Consider the following 22413-nt stretch of genomic DNA (forward strand, 5'->3'; position numbering starts at 1 on the left):
CGTTGCAGTTAATCATGCTTTGACGCCAAGTCAAAATGCCAAAGTTGAGAATGAAACTTGGATAATAATCCTTGCATCTGCTTAACAATAGTAGAGGCATTTCTAGCCTTTGATGAGCAAACAACCTTGTATAGAACAAGTGTAGTTTCAGGTTGGGGTTCTAACCCTTGCACAATAACCCATAGGTTCTAGGAGTCAAGAACATATCTCATTAGATTGAAGCAAGTAGTAAAGTTAGACTCATTAAAACAAGTCTTGTCAATAAAGACATGTTTAACTAATGAGGAAGAAGAACCATGAAGTGTTTGATAGGTGGGATAAGATGACTAAGGAGGAGGTGGGGGAGGGGGATTAGTAGGAGGAGGAGGTGGGTAGGTAGACATAGGCTCGAAGTGTCCAATGGGTACCAATTGATGCGGAGGATTGAAACATGAATGTTTTCATAGGGTGCTGGTGTAGATGGAGGCATTGGGATATGTGAGCACTATCCAAATATGAGTTGGGGCATAACAAAGTGATCAGAAAGCCTACTAGATAATGCCATGGAGGCAAACTGTGGAACCAATTGATCCATACTCGGTAATGGCTAGGTAGCATTCCTAGACCATGACAAACCCAAAAGTTTATGAAAGAGAGGAGGAGTCTATATCATGGATACACCACCCAACTTAGAAAAAGATGAGGTCCTAAAGGCTATGCCTAAGGGTGAAGGACCCCTTGGTGTGATGTGTGAAGACATGTGAGATGCACTTAATGGAGATGGGAAGAAAGGTGCAATGGAAATAGGGGGTGGGATGGGTGGGAGATTAAATGAATTAGTTGATGCAATTGTTGGAAATGGTATTGATTCCTTTTGTCCATTAAATGCATTGAATGAAAATAAAGATGGTTCACCTACTTCAAAATGACCTAGAGATATAAAAATCGAAGGAAAAGAAAGGAGAGAACTTACTAGTGTTTGAATTAATATTTTGTACTCATCACCTTTTTTAGAGTTCATGAACAAAAGTATGTCTTTTTTCAGACTTACGTAATATGAATCAATATCACGAGTGCATAGTCCCTTCTTCATGAGAATCGCCTACATCTTACTAAAAGGAGGAAGTAGACTCAAAAGATGGAGAAGTGTAGTATTGCGTACCTAATATAGAAATGAATGAATGTGGAGATGTAAAAGCATAGATGAAAGAGGTAGAGATGGAGATGAAAGTAGTAAAGAAATGAAGGGTTTATACTCCATGCCAGTATCACGTCAAGATGGCAGCCCTTTGAAGAGCTTTTGTCCTTCTTGGAAAATCATTAAACCGGTGCATCAAATCTAAAGGGGAAAACTCATATTTACCTTCAAGTTGTTATTGAGCTCGATACATAAGGACGAGGTAGTACTCAGCTCTAGAAATCTTGTATGGTCTTTGGATTCCACGGTAGTCCGATGTCTCTCTGGTCATGTTGGATGTTGGAGGAGCAAGCTAAGGCCATTCTTGCTCATCTCTTGATGGATTTGGCTTGGGAGAGAATGAAGTGGTGATGTAAAGAAATACCCTAACATAGAAACACAAATACAATTGTATGACAAAGCACAAAATTGAAGAGAACATAGTTAGGGTTAGGGTGGTTGAGATATTTACAATCACACCTAGTGTGGCCTCTTTGTATGAGGCAATTCTGGGCTAAGGACATACAGGCTGCAGGAATCCCATATGCACAGAGAGGGAAACTGCTACCCATCCAACAATTATAAATCATTGTACTTGACTACCACTTTTTCATGTATGATGAATACAATATCATGATGCTTTTCCATTTGAGTTAGTGTGTTAGTCTCATACTCAAGATTGTGTTTATTAGTCTAAGCTTCCATCTTGGAACCTAATTCACTTGAGTAACAGTTGGTCTCTTCAGTCTATGTCATCATGAACATTCTCTTTGTGTTCCATCCGCCATAGCCATGCTCTAGATCTTGTGTCTTTTGACATGGTATCAAAGCCATGGTGAGCATGGCATACATCAATTCAGATCAGTAAACCCCCCTTCCAGCCTCTCTCCAACTCAGCTCTTCAACTCAAGTCCAACCAGTGAGTTCATTTTCTTACTCTATCTTCACCAACCTTCCATGGTAGCCATAGCCAAGCAGTATCAACCTTTCTTGGAGCTCTTGTATCTCCACATCGAGGCAGTATCTCCTCATGCTTCCTTCTAAGGGCTTAATCCCCACATCAGGGCGCTTCTTGCTGTCACTTGCGACCTCGACATTAGGCTGTATATGGCCCAGCATTGTGAATTTTTCGGCCTGCTCCTTAGAACTTCTCCCGCCTTGTTCATGCTCATCTCATTCTCTGTACACGCTGCGATTGAAGGCGCCATCATAGGGCATTGATAGCCCATGAAGTAAGCTTCATTTCTATAAAAAAAGTTTTGGAAATGATGCTCTATAGCTCCTGCAATATGTGAAAAACTAGGCTGCCCTACAAACTCTAACTATGTCTGCCATAGCCAAGAACTCAAAGCTCCATCTTTCCATTATTTTCTCACTCCTCTTGGTACACTGAAGTTACTGCCACTCTGATTTGAAGATTCCAACAAGGATTGCTCATCAAGGAGGGAAATTTGTGAAAACTTTGGAAGATTTGGAGACGACATCAACACTCAAGCCTCTAACCATTCAGATCTGAAGGCTTAGCAAGCCCAACTTGAAGAGAAGATTTGGATTTGGAAGGATAGAAGTACTCAAGTTCAACAAGAGTGCAAGCAACAATCATCATAGTATCTCTTGATACTACATACAAAGTGTGTCGTTACACTACTGTCTTGTGTTCTTTGACACACTCAAGATCAGTTAATTGCTGGTTACTCTTAGCCTTTTTTAAGTTGATCCTCACTAATGAGAGTACCAAGTATGAAGAATTTTAAATGGATATCTTGTTCGAAGAGTAACATTACTGTTGTTGCTCATTTCAAGCACATGGAAGATGTGCTTGTCTTATCTACAGGGAATGATGGAGTTGTGAGCATTCAAGTACTATCACTATTTGAAGAAATGCCTCCTACCTTGAAGAAAGCGCAAGAGTTTGAAGTCATTTCCGCTGCCTCAAAGATGATACCTTTGCTTGAGGGGGACATGGACATGAAGATTAATGCAACTAATGCAAGCAAAGTCAATAAAAAAGAAGACAAAGAGAATCTAGAAGAAGAAGACCAAAAGAGCAAAGTGAAGAACAAGTACAAGATCAAAAAGAGCAAGTTGGACTACATCAACAAGAAGACTTGCAATGAATTGAATAACTATGTCAAAAGAAATACTCAAAAGTGTAAGGGCCCGATGGTCCTTGCCCAAATTTTTACTAGACGTTTTTAGCCTTGTAATGCCTAGTGTCTTGGTCATTGTCAATCTCATACTCAATATTATGTTTATGAGTCCAGGCTTCCATCTCGGAACCTAATTCACTTGAGTAACAGTTGGTCTCTTCAGTCAATGTCATCATGAACATTCTCTTTGTGTTCCATCCACCATAGCCATATTCTGGATCCCGCTTCTTTTGACAAGGGTAACTCAAAGACGATGAACACAGTGAAGAGTTTGAAATGAATAAATCTGTATAATACAATGCTCATGTAGCAAATACACTATGCACTGAATGAATAATGTACCCCGAACTCTAGTGTCTCAAGGACCAAGGCAAAGCCAATGAGTTGGAGAGTATTTGTACTCCGACGGATCCCAAAATGCAGCACGGTAGCCTCTAAAGATGTCTAGCAGCAGTAAATGCAGCAATAGATGCCGTACAAGTGACAAATGGAGCAGTGAGGAGAGAGAAAACTGCAAATACAGCCTGATGAACAACAAATGCAGCCCGATAGGAGCGCCAGTTGAAGGGAAGACACCAAGTGCAATAAAACGTTGAGGACCAGTGGTGGACTAGTAAGACAATTCCTCTTGTCTCGAGAAGGGGGTGGATTGAGGGGGTCATCTAGTGGCCTTGTGACCAATTGGTCTTCAATGATCATTGTGAGAACCTCGTGGGCAATGGGAGATGTATTGGAGCATGACCTAATTTTGGCTGCCAAGGAGGTGCAACCTTACCCTCTGTTGGTGGGCTTGAGGTTCTAGGAGGAGTAGAAGGTGGGCATATGCCCTTAGCCTTTGAATGACACTTGTTTTTGAAAAAGGATGGCCTTTCTGCAATGTTGGAAAATCCTATTTTTCTTAGGTATATTCTACCTACTTGGTTTTATTTTGGTGGGAGTCACTCTGTTCCACACTAGTTTATTGGGTCTTCTTGTTATTCTTCCCACTTCCTCACTTTCCTTTTTGAGAGTTGAAAATTAGGGGACCCTTTGAAGATAGAAAAGGGAATTTCTTATGAACTTGGTCAAACAACCTTATGAACTACAATAGTTGACTCTCAAATTTATAGAAGATAGGCAACTGGGGCTATGAAATGATTTGCTGCATGAAATTAAAGTATTTGGGTGGCAGCTTATTCAAAACTAGAGTGATTTGGTAGTGATTTGACTTTTGGTGTGCCAATGGTGACGAATTCAGCAAGTAAGCATCGATACCCAGCCAACTTGAATGCCAATTCGTCCCTTTTAGTGATTTTGACCTCCTAGAGCTCACGGTCAAGGTTGATACATTGGGTATGATTGTGAGCCACACATCAGTCAATCAAATGTGTTTAACACTCAAATGCAAGGTCAAAGTGCTGAAGTTTTAAATGTTGTTCTCAAGTATTAGACTTTGCACAAGCTCAACTATGGCTGTAGCACTTTTGCTTGTCCAAGTACAGAAAAACATCACATGAGGACCAGGATGGTTAAGGTTGGTGTTCTTGGTGTTGCACAAGGTCCCAAAGGACCTGGGAAGAATTAAGTAACAAGTTAGACTACATTGTGAAGTTTGACCCATTAAAATAGGTCATTGAACACATTCTTTGGCTGGAGCAAAAGGGTGGAAGGAAGAATGAGGTGCCGAATAATTGGGTGGCATTGGGTAGGCAGGTGGTGGGCTAGGTACTACTGCAGCACGGAAGTGCTCTGGTGGTTGACCAGTTTGAGGCACATTTGTTGAAAAGTTGTAGGATAGCCGATTGACATACTAGCAAGCTGTGTGGCCACTTGAGTGATGTGAGGGGCTTGATATGCACTGGTTGGATACCCTAGCATGCAGGTCCCTATTGTGGTTTAAGCTATTGGTGTGGAAGGTTTGATCTCCTTGGCAATGGGAAGGCCTACATATTAATGTACTTGCCTCAAAGGTCATTACAATGAAGTGATGTCTGTCAAGCTTCTTTATGCTCTTCAATGTTGTAGAGCTAATTAGCTTAACATTTGTCACTTCACTGTTAGATAGTTATCATGTGGTCTGATTTAGTTTTAGTCTTATCTTGACAGATAGTTATCGTGTACCTCTAGATCTATGGTTTTTGTTAACATTTGTGAATAACGTTGATGAATGTGCCACTAAATTGCATGGCACAGTGTGGCGGGGGATTTGCATAAATCCATAGAAATGGAGATTGATTTATTAAGCCACATGTGCTATCAGTATTGCAGTGTTTCTCAGGCAGATGTGTTGTGGTATGGCATGAAGTTCAGCCAATGATTGCATATATGTGGGGCAACTTCCAGGTCAAGTTGCCTCATTGGGGCAAGTGGTATGCCCTGCTTGACCAGTAGGAAACAAAAAAATTTCATAGAAGCATGTTTTACTGCATAAATTTTACTTCTGGTCGCAGAATGTTGAATAGTATTAAATGAGTCTCCCACCCCACAAAAAAGGGAAAAAACGCCATTCACAAAAAATAATCAAACAGCTTCTCATCCTATGGGGTTGCTAGGTTGATGCAAGGGGATAAAGTCATTGAAACTCTTAAACCCACAGCATCACAAGCCAAGGAAAGGGCAAGAAAAAGTTAGAGGAACAAGTCATGGTGGCTTAGGCAAGATGCCAGCAACCCAAAATGGTGATGAAACGGGGGCAAATACCTCCACAATCCAGGAATTAGAGAGCATATTCTTCATTTGTGGGAGAGACCAATGATAACTAGTTCTATGACAAAGTTATGAGCTGATGTGGAAAAAATAAAACGATTGCATGAGATGGCAAAGGTACAGACTGGCATGCAATGGAGCAGTATGTCAGTTTCCATGGATGTATGATACATAGGATATGCACTTCCTAGAAGAATTATTAAATTCAAAAAATATTCATCTTAATATGTTTTGCAGTCTCCATGTAGTTAGTCATAACTATCTTATGCCAGAGCTGTGAGGGCCATAGGCTTTGGACATGCATTTAACACACCAGACAGGTTGATTGGGCTTCTAGAACTTATTATCTAGTTGCTTATGACTTCTGTAAATTGTGTCTGTTACTAATAGTTACTACTGTACTTTGTTTTTCTAGGTAAGCATGGTTCTTGCTAGTTTGTAAAAATTGCATTTACTACAGCGTTTTTATTTCTGAGTGGTAAAAATTTTACAATTAATCAGGTGCTGAAGCTTGCCTAGTTTTCCGCAGGTCGAGATATCCAAACCAATCTTCCCACCCTGTTACATGCACTCGTGGCAGAGCTCCCTAAGGATCAATCAGTTATGCTTCGAATAGGCATGACAAATCCACCATATATTTTAGAACATCTTGAAGAAATTGCAGAAATTCTTCGTCATCCATGTGTTTACTCTTTTCTTCATGTGCCTGTGCAATCTGGGAGTAACGCGGTTTTGAATGTAAGACAAGGTGGCTTTCTATAGGGTAACATTGCATTTATGACGGGTCACTTTTAATAGTAGAACTCAGGATTTTTCTTAACCTCTTCTTCATAACTCCATAAATGAGCTAAGGATAAGCCTTTTTAAGCTATCAATAGCCATGCATATCAAACGTTTCTGGCATGATTATCTCTGTCTTTCTTGGATGCCTTTTTTTCAATTTTATGTTACTGTTTCTCAGGCAATGAAACGAGAATACACAGTGGAAGAATTCAAGAGAGTTGTAGATACTCTTCTAAAAGCTGTCCCGGGAATGCAGATTGCGACAGATGTGATTTGTGGTTTTCCAGGTTTCTACAAGTTCTCTCTGCCACGATAGGCCACTTAACTGTTTATAACTTTTGAGCACTCTCTCAGGCATGATATGATATGCATTTTTGTGACTTAAAAGTTTAAACATGAACCATCACTACACCTTTCCAAATTAAAGCAGTTCAGCATTGTGAAAGCAAATTCACAGATTGTCTGAGAGCCAGAGATCAAGTTCACATTAAAGTAAAGAATCATGAACCTGATCGTGTTCTTTGATTATCAAAGTGTGTGGTGAAACCACTTCATATTCAAAACAAGCTGTACTTAGGCTGCTGTAGGGCTATGTGGTGAAGCCACTATTTATGTAGGATCTCTTCTACTTAATCCACTGTACATGCAATTAATCTGATAAATTTATCCTGCAGTGTGACACTATGTGCTACATAAAGCTGGCTGACTGGGTAAGTGCATATTTTGAAGGTTCTATTGACACATGAAACATTACACATCTTTTCTTTATTGCTATTTGCTTGCCTTGATATGTGGATTACCAGTCTGTCCTGTGGTCATAATTTACACAAATCAAAGGTGACTCCACAACTGGCCTCCTACAGCATCATTTGTGCTTCCTAGGGTCACCTTATTTTGCAGGTATCAAAGGAGGGCTCTCTAGAGTAGTTCATGAATTGCCTACAAAACACATTAAAGTGGGCCGTCTCGAATAGAGCCACTCGTGTGAACTAGTGGCCCATGAATCAGAGGGATTTGGTACTTGTTAGAGTTGGATAAGCAACTGCCCAAGGTTTGCAACAGGAAATTTTAAAAACATGTACATTCTTGTACAAACATTTCAGGGATAGTGAATCATTACCTAGATCACATGCAATAGTCCTTAGAATCCCTGAATCATCTCCTCAACAAGTTGGAAACTTAGCCAATAGGAAACATCATAACTTCCTAAATTAAACTATGTATAGCTTGCTAAATTAAACCATCTAATGCTAGTCCTCAAAAGTCATTAAAAGATAGAAGGCTAGCAGACTCCCCATCTCAATCTTACAAACTTATTAGCAAACACAAGATTGTGAGGCTAGTAGAATCACTAGCCTAGTGATCATTGAGATTGTTCTATCAAGGGCGAAGGTTTGAACCATTGATTGTTGAGACTCATGGTCTATCAAGAAAGAACCTCCAAACTAGAGTTTAGCTATCAAGGGCATATTGTGATGACATAAGGATCTCGCTCTAGTGTTAACGTTTTTGAGAAGTGGGTCGTCATACTAGTATGTTCCCAAAGGAAGATCAAAAAGGACATAGGATAGCTAAGTAGGGTCACAGCCAAGGTGATTGCAATGAGAGTCATTAGCGTGGTGGACAGAATTGTCACTTGGCTTGCAGAAGAAGATATACACATTTTTTTGGTTCTCTATCTTATGTAGCAATTATGTTGGGCACTACACACAGTGGTATGTTGAACTATAAATGCATCACATTCTGATTAGCTCTTTAAAACAGCCCCAAAATATGTATATTATCAAAAGTGTCACTAAACAGGGAGTGGTTCTAGAGAGTTTATGTGTCCCACTTACAAAACCCTAATTTGGGAGGATCCTTTTGCATCTATAAACAAACAAGCTGCCCACCATTCAGCCCTATCCTTGTGTGCAGGTTTCTCACTCTCACGCGCGGATTTCAGCCATCAACCCACATCAACAGGCTGTCCAACCCTTGATGATTGCAGCCCTCCACCTTCCAACACCTGGCACATCATCTTTAGTTGCCACCCTGTTGCTTGGAGCCTTCTTGCTACTGCCTTCACAGCTTTTGTGTTGTCATCAGCTGTTTCCCCACTAACTATTCTTGTTTTGTTCGTGTTTGCTGTCCCTACAGCCAGGCGATAGGTTGCTGCCCCTTCTGGCATCTACTGCAGCCTCCATTTTGCTGTCCAGCAGGTCACTCTGTATCAGCACTCTTCATTTCACTTGTCGCCTGACTGTCCTCAGCCTTGGGCAATCAGTTCTCAGCTCATTCGTGTGGTACACTGCTACATTTACCAGATTTCAGCCTCCAAATTGCTGTGTTTTGGTGACTGGCCTACTGTCCTACACTTTTCCACTCTCCTACAGCACTGACTGGTGGTTTCAGGACTTGGGATCCATCTCTGATGGACGTCATCACTCACTGCTTTGCCCTTGAGTTTGAGTTTTGCATTTCTTGTGTTACTATGTAAGTTATTATGTTTTAGTCGTGTTTGTACATTTTGTGTTTTCTCAGTTTAAACCCTAGCATATCTTCACATGGTGCACCTCAGCTATTAAGCTACATTAGAATTAGCCTAAAGTTAATAGACAAAACTTCCTAAAATTACGAAATTGGGGAATTTTTGGTAGGATAATCGGCTCAAAAAGTTCTATAAAAGGGATTCAAAGTCCAACCATCATCCCTTGCAACCTTGCATTAGCCATTGGCATCCATGGCCCCTGCCATCTCAGCTTGGGCCCTATGGCATTTTGGTTTCCAGCCTCATCAGCACCAGTCGTGCATCTTGATTGTCATCATCAGCTTTGTGGTGACCTCTTGATGTTGCTGACATCATCACCACTCGCTGGCAACACCATTTTCCTCCCTCATGGACAGCTCCTTTGAATGGTTTTTGCTGTCCTTGCACTCCTACTACTGATCACTTGCATCTTGGTGGACGATGTTCTCTTTCAGCTTGCTCCACCATTGGGGGGCTGCTGTGTTTTGCTGCAGCTATTATATTCCCCTAGCCTTAGTGACATCCACACATCTTGGAATGTTGCATTTGGCTCTCTCTATTGCCATTGTCACTACTATGACAACCTACCTCAAATTCGGCATCAACTTGTGATGGTTCGTTGCAGCCAATATCTATAAGATATGAGGCATTCCTCGAGCATACCCATAGCTTGCTCCCCAAGAGATAGTGGCTGTTGAACGGCCCTTCACTCTTCGAGCAATCCCTTGTGTCACAAGCAACCATATATTAAATTTATTCATTGAGTTCTTGTCTATTCATTTTTCTATCCTTTTTGGATTCTTTTGTCAAGTCATACCATTGTTCGTGCACACTGTGTTTCCCCTACAAACCCTAGTTATCCTCACGTGGCACAAGGGCAAGTGCTCATAACAGTTGACCCATTGTGAGCGCTAGGTTTGGTAAGAGGGTGCATAGACTAACTCTTGATGTCTAAGCTTGTTTTGTCTGAAGCGATCACCAACAAAATCACTGTCATCTTACCCTTCTTCATTAGTCTTGGCTTTGGGAGAGTGATACGGATCCTTTGTGTATTTCTTCATCCAAGGAAACATCTTACCCACTTTCCCAAACGATTGTTCATATATCTTCTGAATGTGCGTTTAGTAAATGCGACCAACTGATGAGAACTTGAAGCTCCTTGCCAAGAGGAGAATGTGCCTGTGTGGGGACTTGATGCCATTGTCATCATCTTAGCCCAAAATGGTACAAGGTTTTTTTATGTTTTCTAATATTTGTGTAATCCTTTTACCCTCTCTATTGCTCCCATTGACATGCAGGTACCAAACCTAAGTTACCATTTAGACTTAGATCTATTGTGTAAATGTGAGGAGAGGAAGTGGAAGATTGCGATTAGGCACATCCCATTATATATATTGTACTTTGATTCTCGAGGGATTTGCTTTATGATGCATATCATATTCACAACTTCCACCACTTCCACCCACACATAGCTTCTCTACACCTATTCTTCCATAATCTTATCCACCCGCTTCCACCCAAACTTTTCAATTCACTTCTTCTATGCACTCAAAAGAGACTACTATTGTTGGCATGCCCCTAATTTCTATGTGGAGTGCATCGAAAGGCATGTTGTGGGCATCCCACTGTGACTCTCAAACCACTCTCACTTTCAGTCATTCTCAGTCTCCTCTTCTTTGTGCGTTGTTCCATTCCTCCCTCCGGTTTTGGTGGGCGCAGCCCAATTGGAGCTGGTGCTGCCTCCTTTGGAGCCACTTGGAGCTACCATCCACTCAGCTGGACCTGTTACCCTTAGCTGCTGGCTACTGCCCAGCTGTTGTGCAGTCTCAATTAGCTGCCCACCTATCCATCATCTGCAGGCTATTGCTGGCTGTCAGCAGCCCTCTATATCATTATTACTACAATCAACATCATCATGCATTAGCTGCATTCATGTCTTCCGTTGTGTGTGCTACTGCAGACTGTGGCACACCTCCTATAGCAGTTGTTGGGAATAAAGGGCCATCGTGCCTTTTATATGTGCACAGGTGTGAACACACCCTTAGCACATTGTACTTTTATACATATATCTATCTAAAACCTAAAGTGGTACTCTTGTCATTGTACCGAAAAACGTGTTCACTCTCTACTCTGCTCACTCGCACTCTCTCTGTCTCTCTCACTGCACGTAAGGTCTATCTACCTCGATCTCTATGCTTAACCTTGCCCTACAAACTGGTATCAAAGCCACAATGGTTCGCTCAGGCCACAAGCATTAGTCGCCAATTACAAGACCCGACAGATGAGAAGCTGTTGACCAGAGGCTATAGTCGCAGGAAGAAGTCGCATATAAATAGCCAACGAATAGGTCGTGAAGAAGACCGGCGTGGGTGCTCACAATTGGGCGGCAAGTCCAATAGGGACCAAGTGACAGCTGCTAATGACGACTGGGGAACTGCAGCAGGCACTGACGAGTGCAATTGCAAACTAGTGACGGGTGCAACAGCTGCACGACGGGCGATGGGGGCATTTGCACGATGGGCGAAGGGGGCATCCAGTTGATGCGGCGCGAGGGACAGGCGAACAAGCGCCGTGTCTAGTGGGCGTCAAAGCGCACTGTTGACAACGTTGACCCACTGACGTTTTTTGTGCAGCATTTGGGCAAAATTTGTGCAGCATTTGGTCATTTTATGTATATGCAGGTTGAATTCTGCGCAATTTGGACATCAACACTCGGTGAAATTTGGGGGTTTTACTGAAATTGCTTTATTTTGGCAAAATTGGACAGTCCTATGCATGATAGAGGAAATGCAGATGTATGTTTGACGCTTTTGAGCACAAAATTTTGGGGCTTTTGACCGTTGTGTCAAATTTTCTGCCCGTGAGTACACGTACAACAGAAATTGCAGCTGAAATTTTGGGATTTCTCATGTAATGTGATGCACATGCCCTTTGGAACAGCTGTAATTAGTTGGATAATGCTGTAGCACTTGGTTTGGTGCTTCTGAAAACTGAATTACAGATCTGAAATCTGTACTTCTGCATGGTCATTTATTGCTGATTGGTACTTGTTTGTACCTGGGTCAATTGGGTGACAATTTGGGCTTGCATTTACTGGTTTTTTGGTCACATTTGAGCTGAAAACCATGGCTGGCAGCAATGACAGCAGTAATTTGATGCATATAAAGAAGCTTGAAAGCGCACATAATTTTGCAATGTGGCAAAAACAGTGCTATAATATCCTGTTACAAAAGAAGCAGGCAAAGCCGATCAAAACTAAAGGGGCAAAGCCTACGGACATGGATCGGGACGATTGGGATGAGTTGAATGAGCTTGCACACTCAACCATAGAGCTATCGATTTCTGATGCCTTGCTCTTCAACATTGAAGGTTTGGATTCTACATATGCTATATGGACTAGACTGGAAGAACTGTATCCACAAAAGAGCGCTGCAAGTAAAGTGTATTGGCTGAAAAAGCTTATGGATTTGCGTATGAAAGAAGGTACAGCAATGTCTACTCACTTGAGTGAGTTTAACTCCATTTTCAGCCAGCTAGTTGCCTTGAAGTTAATGATTGATGAGGAATTTAAGGCTACTTTCTTGCTTTGCACTCTACCAGAGAGTTGTGATACATTCAGAACTACTACGAGCAATTCTAATGTGATGCTTTTGTATGCTGATGTAGAGAGTGCTTTACTCATGGAAGAGATGAATCAGTAGAACAATGCATCCAGTAAGTCTTCCAGTGCTTTGCATACTAGGGGCAGATCATAGCAAAAGGGCAAATATGATGGCAAGGGACGCAGTAAATCACGTGGAAAAGATGTTGAATGCCATCATTGTGGCAAGAAGGGTCACTTGAAACGTGATTGCTACAAATAGAAGAAAGAGAAAGGAAAAGGCAAGAAGATAGATGACTGCAAGGAAGAGAAAAAGGACAGTCAGCCTAAGGAAAGCAGTGTAAAAATTGAAGAGGTGAATGTAGTCACTCATGACAGTGACAGTGAGAGTGATGTACTCTTTGTCTCTTTACATTTTGGTGCACATGCTCTACTTGCAAATACAGATGATGACATGCATACCTGGATTTTTGATTCAGGTGCTTCCTTTCATGTCACTCCTCATTGTGAGTGGTTTTCCGCATATACAGGGGGTCGACATGGTGTTGTTCATCTTGGGGACAACTATGCATGTGAGATTGTAGGTATTGGCAATGTGCAGTTACAGTTTCAGCATGGCTTTGTCTTTACACTTCAACATGTACGGCATGTACCTCAGCTCAAGAAGAGCTTGATTAGCGCAGGACAGCTAGATGATGATGGTTTTCATACCACCTTTGGTGATGGAAAATGGAAGATCTGTAAGGGATCCAGGGTTATTGCCAGAGGTTGCAAGAGTGATACGTTGTATCCACTTCATATATCTAGTATGCATGACCATGTTGTTGCCATGACGAAGCAGCCAAGTGTTTCTTTGTGGCATGGCCAATTGGGACACATGAGTAAAAAAGGAATGAAAGTGCTTTCTCGTTTGGGTTACTTGCCTTGTCTTTGTTATGCTGATTTGAGCACTGTGATCATTGTATTTATGGCAAACATGCACAGACTTCTCACAAAAAGTCTTTCTTTGAAATCTTCTCCTCTAGAGTTAGTACATTCGGATATATATCAAATGCCAGGATTATCTTTAGGGGGAAAGAAATATTTTGTCACCTTTGTCAATGATGCTACACGGAAAGTATGGATTTACCCTATTCGTAGCAAGGATGAGGTGCTTGACAAGTTTAAAAAATTCTTGGCATTGGCTGAAAATCAGACAGATAAGACACTTAATGGTGACGAGGGTGAAATGGGGTATAAATTGTGGGATCCCGAGAAAAGGAAAATAGTACGCAGCAATGACGTTATCTTCTTGGAAGATCGCATGCACAAACAGCTCGAAAAGACTGAGGAGGTCCGTAGGGTTGTATTCCGGGAAGAAATACCTTTTGGACAACGAAATGTGTCTGCTGTACAGCAGCAAATACCTGCTGTAAATGAACCTGTAAATGCAGGAAATGATGTTGGAAATGATCAGCCAGCTATTGCCCATGAAAATGAGCCATTACATGTGCAGGAACAGCCAGGACAGCAAGCTGTTAATGCTAATTTGCAGGCTGAAATGCCAGGACAGCATGCTGAAAATGGAAATTTGCAGGAACAGCCAGCAAACAATGACCATTGGGTTAGGAGTCCTGGTGCAATTAATGTGGCTGAGTATGTCATGTTGACAGACTGTGGTGAACCGTCTTTGCTTCAAGGAAGCAATGGACAGACAAGACATCAAGAAATTGTATAAAGCCATGCTGTCAGAGATAGAATCTTTTGAAAAAAATGGCACTTGGGACTTGGTGCAGTTGCCTAAAGGGCAGAAAACCCTTCCATGCAAATGGGTTTACAAAATGAAGGTCACTTCTAGTTCCTCACCAAAGTACAAAGCAAGATTGGTTGCAAAAGGGTACAAGTAGGAGCATGGAATTGACTTTGATGAGATTTTCTCTCCTGTAGTCAAGATGACTACATTGAGAATCATTTTGGGCTTGGTTGCAGTTGAGGATATGGAGCTCATACAGATGGATGTAAAGACTACATTTTGACATGGTGATCTGCATAAAGGCATATATATGCAGCAACTTGAAGAGTTTGTTGAACAAGGGAAAGAAAAAATGGTATATAAACTCAAAAGGAGTTTGTATGGGCTGAAACAAGCACCAAGAGAATGGTATCATAAGTTTGATACATTCATGCAATCCCAAGGCTTTCATAGAAGTCCAGTGGATCACTGCTTGTACACCAAGAAGGCAGCAGATGGCAGCTTGATTATTTTGGTTTTGTATGTTGATAACATGTTGATTGCTGGCAGGGATATTCATGCCTTGGATTCATTGAAGCAAAGTCTTCATGGCAGCTTTGACATGAAGGATCTTGGTGATGCAAATCACATTCTTGGCATGCAAATACTCAGAGATAGATCTAAAGGTTTACTCTATCTATCTCAGCAGGAGTATATCTCCAAAGGTTTGCAATGTTTCAATATGGAGGGGGGGAAAACAATTGGGGTTCCATTGCCTTCATATGTGAAACTCAGTGCAGAGGACAATCCTACATCTGATGATGAGAAGGCTGAAATGACCAAGATACCATATGCTTCAGCTGTTGGTAGTTTGATGTATGCTATGGTTGCTACACGTCCTGACATTGCTTTTGCAGTGGGAGTGGTTAGTAGATACGTGGTAACCCCCGGCAAGAAGCATTGGGATGTAGTGAAAGGTATTATGAGATACCTCAAAGGCACAAAGGAGTTGTGCATCTGCTTTGGAAAGCAGAAGGTATCTGTTGTTGGCTTTACGGATGCAGACTATGCTGGTCATGTGGACTGCAGGAAGTCCACTTCTGGGTATGTGTTTACTTTCACAGGAGGAGCGGTCTCTTGGATCTCTAGGCTACAAAAGTGTGTTGCATTGTCTACTACATAGGCAAAGTATATAGCTGCCACTGAGGCATGCAAGGAGGCTTTATGGCTTTCACATCTAGTGGGAGAGCTTGGCATCACAGAGTTACCTGTTCTCCATTGTGATAGTCAGAGTGCTATCATGCTAGCACGGAATCCTGTCTTTCATGCAAAGACAAAGCACATACAGGTGAAGTATCACTTCATTAGAGATGTACTTGATAGTAAGAGCATTGAGCTTGTCAAAGTGCATACAGATGATAATCCTGCAGACCTTCTCACAAAGGGTCTTCCAGCAAAGCGGTTTGCTTATTGCTGACAAATGATGGGAGTTGGATAGATATATTTATTTCAGCTTTGTACATACTTAGACTTAGTTGATTCTTTTCTCCTTTTAAGGCACATTGCCTTTAGGTGGGAAGTTGTTGGGAATAAAGGGCCATCGTGCCTTTTATATGTGCACGGGTGTGAACAACCCTTAGCACATTGTACTTTCATACATATATCTATCTAAAACCTAAAGTGGTACTCTTGTCATTGTACCGAAAAACGTGTTCACTCTCTACTCTGCTCACTCGCACTCTCTCTGTCTCTCTCACTATGCGTAAGGTTTGTCTACCTCGATCTCCGTGCCTAACCTTGCCCTACAGCAGTCGCCTTGCTTCTTGGGGGCCCTACTCATGCGCAGACATTTGCATTTTTGCTACTATAGGTTCTTCAGTCAGCAGAAAATTTTGGTTTTCTGCTACAGCTCCTTGAATTCATCTCTGTCATCACCCACAGCTACAGAGGAGTCTCTATGGGCTGAAAGGTATTTGTGAATGAATTGATGGGTTATGTTAAATGCAAGGGAAAAAATGACTGTAGGTAATAAACATGGTTTTGAGGAAGGAGCTGTACAACTTATCAAATGGGAGGATTCTCAGTAGGTGCATTCATGTTTTGCACATTTGTCTATGATTGCTTGGAATATTCTTTCTATGTCATTTTGAGGTACAGACATTGCCTCAAAATTTTCTGGGTAGTGGGACTCCAGAGCAATTTACTTTTTAGGAATGTGGCATAAAATGTGATCATAACCAAGTTGACTGTTTCTGGGTTTTTGAGTGTTGAAGCTCATATTCAAATGTAACATGTGAATTTTGTAGGCCCAAACTATTCTAAATTAAACTAGGGATGCCTGGTGAATTGTACTTCTGCAATGGCAATTTCATGGTTCCATTTAATTAGCTCTGTTTTGGACAAGTGGAATTTAATGGAAGGTAAGAGTCAAAAAAGTGTTAAAACACAATTAACCTTAGAGCACTAACAAACGAGAGAAAACTGAAACGCTGACATTGACACTCACAATAATGGAGAAGGAAAAGCCAGAACTTAGCCATGTGTATATACATGTAGGCATCTTAACACATGATATTAGTCTACTATTTGATACTTTTCTCGCACTGACACTCAACTCATGATATTGGAGGGGGAAAAGTCAGAACTGAAAACCATGTGTATATGTAAGTTATCATCTTTCTTATCTGTTCTGTTCATCCCACTTTTACAAGAACGTGTGATATTAGTGTACTATTTGAAACTTTTATTGTTAGCATTGCTGAGGTCCAGTAGCAATCATGTATTCATTCTTTAAAAGCGCATTGCTCAGTTGTACATTGTGATTTAAGAACTCAAGCTGGAGAGTATGAGTAGGGATCTAAAATTTCTTGCAAAGATCAATCATCGGTTCACGTCTTTGATGTCATCATTTTATATAGCTCAAGTCAACTTTTTGTCAACTGCCTATTCTTTTGACAGGGGAGACTGAGGAAGATTTTGAAGAAACAATCAAACTAATTCAAGAGTACAAATTCCCACAAGTACACATCTCACAATTTTATCCCAGGCCAGGTATAGGGACTCGATGTTCATGGTGGTTCTTTGATGGTGGTGAGCCACCCTATTGAAATGAAAGTACGTGTTTCTAAACATCTAAAGTCAAATTCAGGTACACCTGCAGCACGTATGAAGCGGGTACCAACAGGGGATGTAAAGAAGCGGAGTCGCCAGCTGACTACTCTTTTTGAGTCATTTTCTCCTTACAAATCCTTGGAAGGTGCAACAGTGAGGGTATGGGTGACAGATACAGCAGCAGATGGTGAAAAGTTGGTAAGTCAAGATATTTGTGGTTGTCTAGCAGAAACATCAACACACTTTTCTGTTAAAGGGCTTTATTTCCATTACAGGTGGGCCACACAAAGTCCTACACCCAAGTCCTGCTACCAGCTTCTGAAATGCTGCTAGGAACATCTGTTGATGTTAAAGTTACGTCATCTGGAAGGTGGTCTGTAATGGGTGAAGTTGTGGGATTTCACCGACAGACCAGGGTGGAGATTGAAAAGATGGCGCTGCATACAGATGCACCAGTAGCTCCTGTTAGTCCTTGTAATCAATCATCGCACTGCGGTGAGGGTTGTTGCCAACTGAGTGTTGATGAGGAAGACAGAGAAGTTCCCAGTGGAAATGTGCTGCAAAGTGAAAAGAAACATTTGAAGCCATTGGGTGTCACACTCACTGTTTGTAAGACATCATCTTTTGACAAAGGGAGTGAAGTTTATGATAAAAACCCTGCACAGACCATGACTGAAAGGTCACTGCAGGATAAAATGCTACTGGTTGAGAACCTGTCAACTGTTGGTGATGCAGGGAGTGAAAGCTTCATCAATGGTACGTTAACTAGTACACTGAGGAGGACTAGCATTTCTGCAAATCAGAACAGTGCACTTAAGATGGAGGTTCAGGTCTTTACGAACAAAAATGTCAGGGATGTCAATATGTGGATAGATCGTGTACAAGTTTTGGACCGGTTCATTCTTATTTGTGTTGCACTGAGCCTAAGCAGTTTTTTGTACTTTGCTTGGAGAATTGTAAAAACGGGGCTTTAACTTCTCATGATGGAAGTGCTATAGTTTTGGACCGGTTCATTCTCATTTGTGTTGCACTGAGTGCAAGCAGCTTTGGGTACTTCACTTGCAGAATTGTAAAAGTGGGGCTTTTAACTTCTTGCTATAGCACTCTTTGAACAGGCCTGCACAATTTAGGAATACAGAATATCGTGCTTGAAGTCTGCACCCATATAGGAACTGATGCCTCCCATTTCCACTACTTGAAGACAGCTAAGAGGTGCACGACAGGCTAATGGGAACATGAACACATTTTCATGATGGGCGGATTTTCAGCTTGACATACTTCATTGAATTGCTGGATTATGGCATTGATGTATGGATCCATGTAATGTATTGTTGTTGTAGAACCACACTTCGTTTTTTATGCCATTTGGCATACGAATTGATTATGGTTTTGCAACAATATTTTGTCATCCTAGCATTCCAGTGCAAGTGACCCTCCTTGCAGGGGTCCTTAAAGCTATCAGGTGTAATGGACATTCACTAGCACGCAGATTTGCACATTTTCTGAGTGTTCTAAGACCACCAATCAACCTCAGCAGAAAGATAGTTGATGTATCCATAAGTCTGCCCTGTTGTTCAAATAACATTGTCTGTTTCCTTTCTAGTACCAGAGACCGTTAATTCTCTCTTGCTTCTGACAAGGGACACTGCATACTTTAAATGGTACCGTTCTTCTACCTTTTGACATTGCTTTTAGTTTGTTTGTTTTTTTGGGAAGACAAGGGTTATTGATAGTATGGGAAGTGCTTTTCAAAATAAGATGCACTTTCTGCAGTACCATCTGTTGTCTAATTTGGCTCAAGGAGTCATAAACTGACTGAATTGTAGTGGTCACCCATAGTGGCATGTGTATATTTAGAATACATTACAATTTTACATCAAGTGGTACCTACATTTTCAACAATGGGGAAGAAGTATTTGGGCATAGCACAATCATTTTGTTAATGCCACACCACAAGGAGTATACTAGAATGAGGTGGTGGAGCTGAAGAGAGAGACGTAGGGGCATATCACTTCTTTGTTTCATGTGTAGTCTTGTGTGCTTATTATTCATGATGACTAGTAGGATCAAATCCTCCACAATGTCGTTTATGTCACTTTTCAGACTAGTTTTTGGTGTCTTGTTTTAACTACAATGGCATCCAATTGCGATGAAATAAACCCCTTTATTTCATGGTGTGCCTTAGTTGGGGATCTCTATATGGCCATGAGTTTGGTGCGTTCTATAATGAAAAAGCCATGGCATGACACTCGCCAAGTCTCTCAATGAAAGGGGAAGGTTTTTATGTGTGGTTTATGTGGTCATGAAGTCAAAATATTACTTGCTAGTAAGTTTTCCATTATTGATCCCAGCTTATTAATAAGCCTTTACACAAATAGGATGGACCTTAGATGGTCCATATCTTAGTAAGGTTTAACTCTTAAGATAAGCGATAGAAGGATTTAATGTGTATTTTATGCGGTTAACAACTTTAGACATCACTTGCTAATAAACACATTGATCACCAAACCCCTCTCTACTTGGTCAATAAAACTTCTAGAATAAGACAGATTGTAATATGGCTTATCTTAGATCAGAATTTTGACATCTAATGGTGGATGTTGCCAATGAATGTAAATCAAGTGGGAAATTAGCACATACTAACCAATAATAGTGTGGGCACTAGAAGTCATTATCATTATTGCAAACGGGCATTTTATACTAGAGCTTCCAACTCAAAATTTTGTTTAATCAAGTTTGTGATGGTTAGCTCTAAACCTTAGATGTGATTAATGATCTAATGTCCTACAAGTGGTTGATAAAATGCAAATGATTCTAGTTTTATTAAGCTATGTTGTTACTAGAAAATAGTCAAAAAAGCAACAAGATTGACTTGAATTTGAGGACTTTGCATAATGAATGTCACACATATCCATCCACTTTGCCTCTTGAGTAGTTAATGAGGTCAATAGAACATCATTTCCAATGTGGTAGCATTTTGGAGGGAACAAAAGGGCATTTGAAAAGTTTGAGGTTTTAAAAAATTTGGTGCTTTTTTATAGTGCATACTTTACAACGGATGTTAGAGAGGAATTAGAACACATTCTAATCTTGCAGCTAGGGAGGAAGCTGGATGGATCATGTATGAAGAGCTTGCATAGGTATTGCTCTTCTTGTACGAGAAGGTCAAAATAGCTTTGCATGTTGACAATTTGTAGATTGGTTATTTTGGTTTGGTCTATACTTCCCTTGAGCATATGGTAGATTGTCCATAAGATGTGTGCTAGTCCATCTATAGAAAACACCATGTGTACATGGGATGTCATCATTATAAATGTGACTATCCAAGATGGTAATATTGGCAAAGCATTCTTTCTCTCAGTCGAAAGCTAGAGAACTAAGTGTTTGTAATAGATCATTTGGACACATTAATTTCATCAAAGTGCATAAAACTTGTATAAAAAGGTTTGTGTGTGTGTCAGTGTGTACATTTCAACTAAGTAAGACAAAAGGCAAGTTTGCCAAGTGAAAACTTTAAAGAGAGAGAGAGAGAGAGAGAGTGTGTGTGTGTGTGTGCAACCTATGTTTGTAATGAATCATTTGGACATGTTAATTCAATCAAAGTGCATAAAACTTGTTTGATGTTGATATGATTAGTGACTAAGACACTTTATAATGCAAGCATTTGATGACATGAATAAAAAGACACGTGTGCGTGTGTGCGTGCGTGCGTGTGTGTGTGTGTGTGTGTGTGTGTGTGTGTGTGTGTTACAATGAGGAAATAGCAATGCATACCAACAATTTGTGCTACAATCGTTCTTTATATACTGAAATGAATAGTAGTACTAAAAAAGTATTATATTTTTTTCCACTAAAATACAAGGAATATACAAGAAAATCCCATTATATGAAAAACTAATACATAAAGCAATAGTGAGCAAGTGAATCTAATATGCAAGGAGATGTCAAGAGGTTACACCTGGTACCTACAAAACTAGCTAAGTAGATGATTAGCAAAAACCAACACATACTATCATGTGTTGCAAGTGTCAAAGGAGCAACTCGGTTGCCATCCTTGTCACCATATTTGATCAAATACCAAATACCTTGAGCATATTAGTCGAATGCCAAACATAGGCTTCTCAATCATTTATTCCATTTCTACCACATTAGTGAGAGCTTGCAGGTGTGTATGCCAAGCCATCCATAAGAGTTTCACATGCAAACATGAACCCAAAACAAAGTCTTGGTGCATTTCATGGGTGCTGAATAAAAATACAACAATGTTAAAATGAGTGATAGAGTAATATTATGCTCTGCATCTATGGTTGGAGTAAGAGCATCCCCTTATATTAAAGAGAAAAGGAAAAGATTGTATGCTTTGACTGGGACAAACATCAAACCATGTAAAGATATGTCACCTTAGTCATTTTTACTCAACTGGAAGCAAGAGCAATTAGCTTTGTTTGTGATAGCCCAAGCAGTGGTAGTGCACCTAATGCCAATGGGACATAGCATTTCAACAAAATGAGACAAAAAGCCCAAAGGGGGTGCGCGCGCGCGCTCGCGCGTGTGTGTGTGTGTTTCAACAAAGTAAGACAGAAAGCAAGTTTTCCACGTGCAAACCTTTGAAGTGTGTGTGCATGCTTATGTGGCACGATAGCCAATAAAATAAATGGATGTTACTAGTGTACCATAATTGTGATTGTCGGACCTTGTTAGTGACCA

At 40.8% G+C, this 22413-nt stretch overlaps 1 protein-coding gene across 2 annotated transcripts in view; it reads left to right on the forward strand.

The window, feature by feature from the left end:
• Window positions 1–19338, forward strand: part of LOC148037560 (Methylthiotransferase) — a 70855-nt gene extending 51517 nt beyond the window's left edge. For both annotated transcript variants that reach the window (XM_087676507.1, XM_087676508.1), the window contains 5 exons: window positions 6521–6729; window positions 6953–7061; window positions 17554–17646; window positions 17744–17904; window positions 17982–19338. In XM_087676507.1, the coding sequence (XP_087532633.1) occupies window positions 6521–6729; window positions 6953–7061; window positions 17554–17646; window positions 17744–17904; window positions 17982–18680 (1271 nt within the window). In that variant the 3' untranslated portion in view covers window positions 18681–19338. The remainder of the gene's footprint in view (window positions 1–6520; window positions 6730–6952; window positions 7062–17553; window positions 17647–17743; window positions 17905–17981) is intronic.
• Window positions 19339–22413: the final 3075 nt, after the last annotated feature.

The sequence above is a fragment of the Lygodium microphyllum genome, chromosome 4 (genome assembly GCF_053477565.2).
Source record: "Lygodium microphyllum isolate KBCC chromosome 4, Lygodium_microphyllum_v1.1.10, whole genome shotgun sequence".
Taxonomy (NCBI): domain Eukaryota; kingdom Viridiplantae; phylum Streptophyta; class Polypodiopsida; order Schizaeales; family Lygodiaceae; genus Lygodium; species Lygodium microphyllum.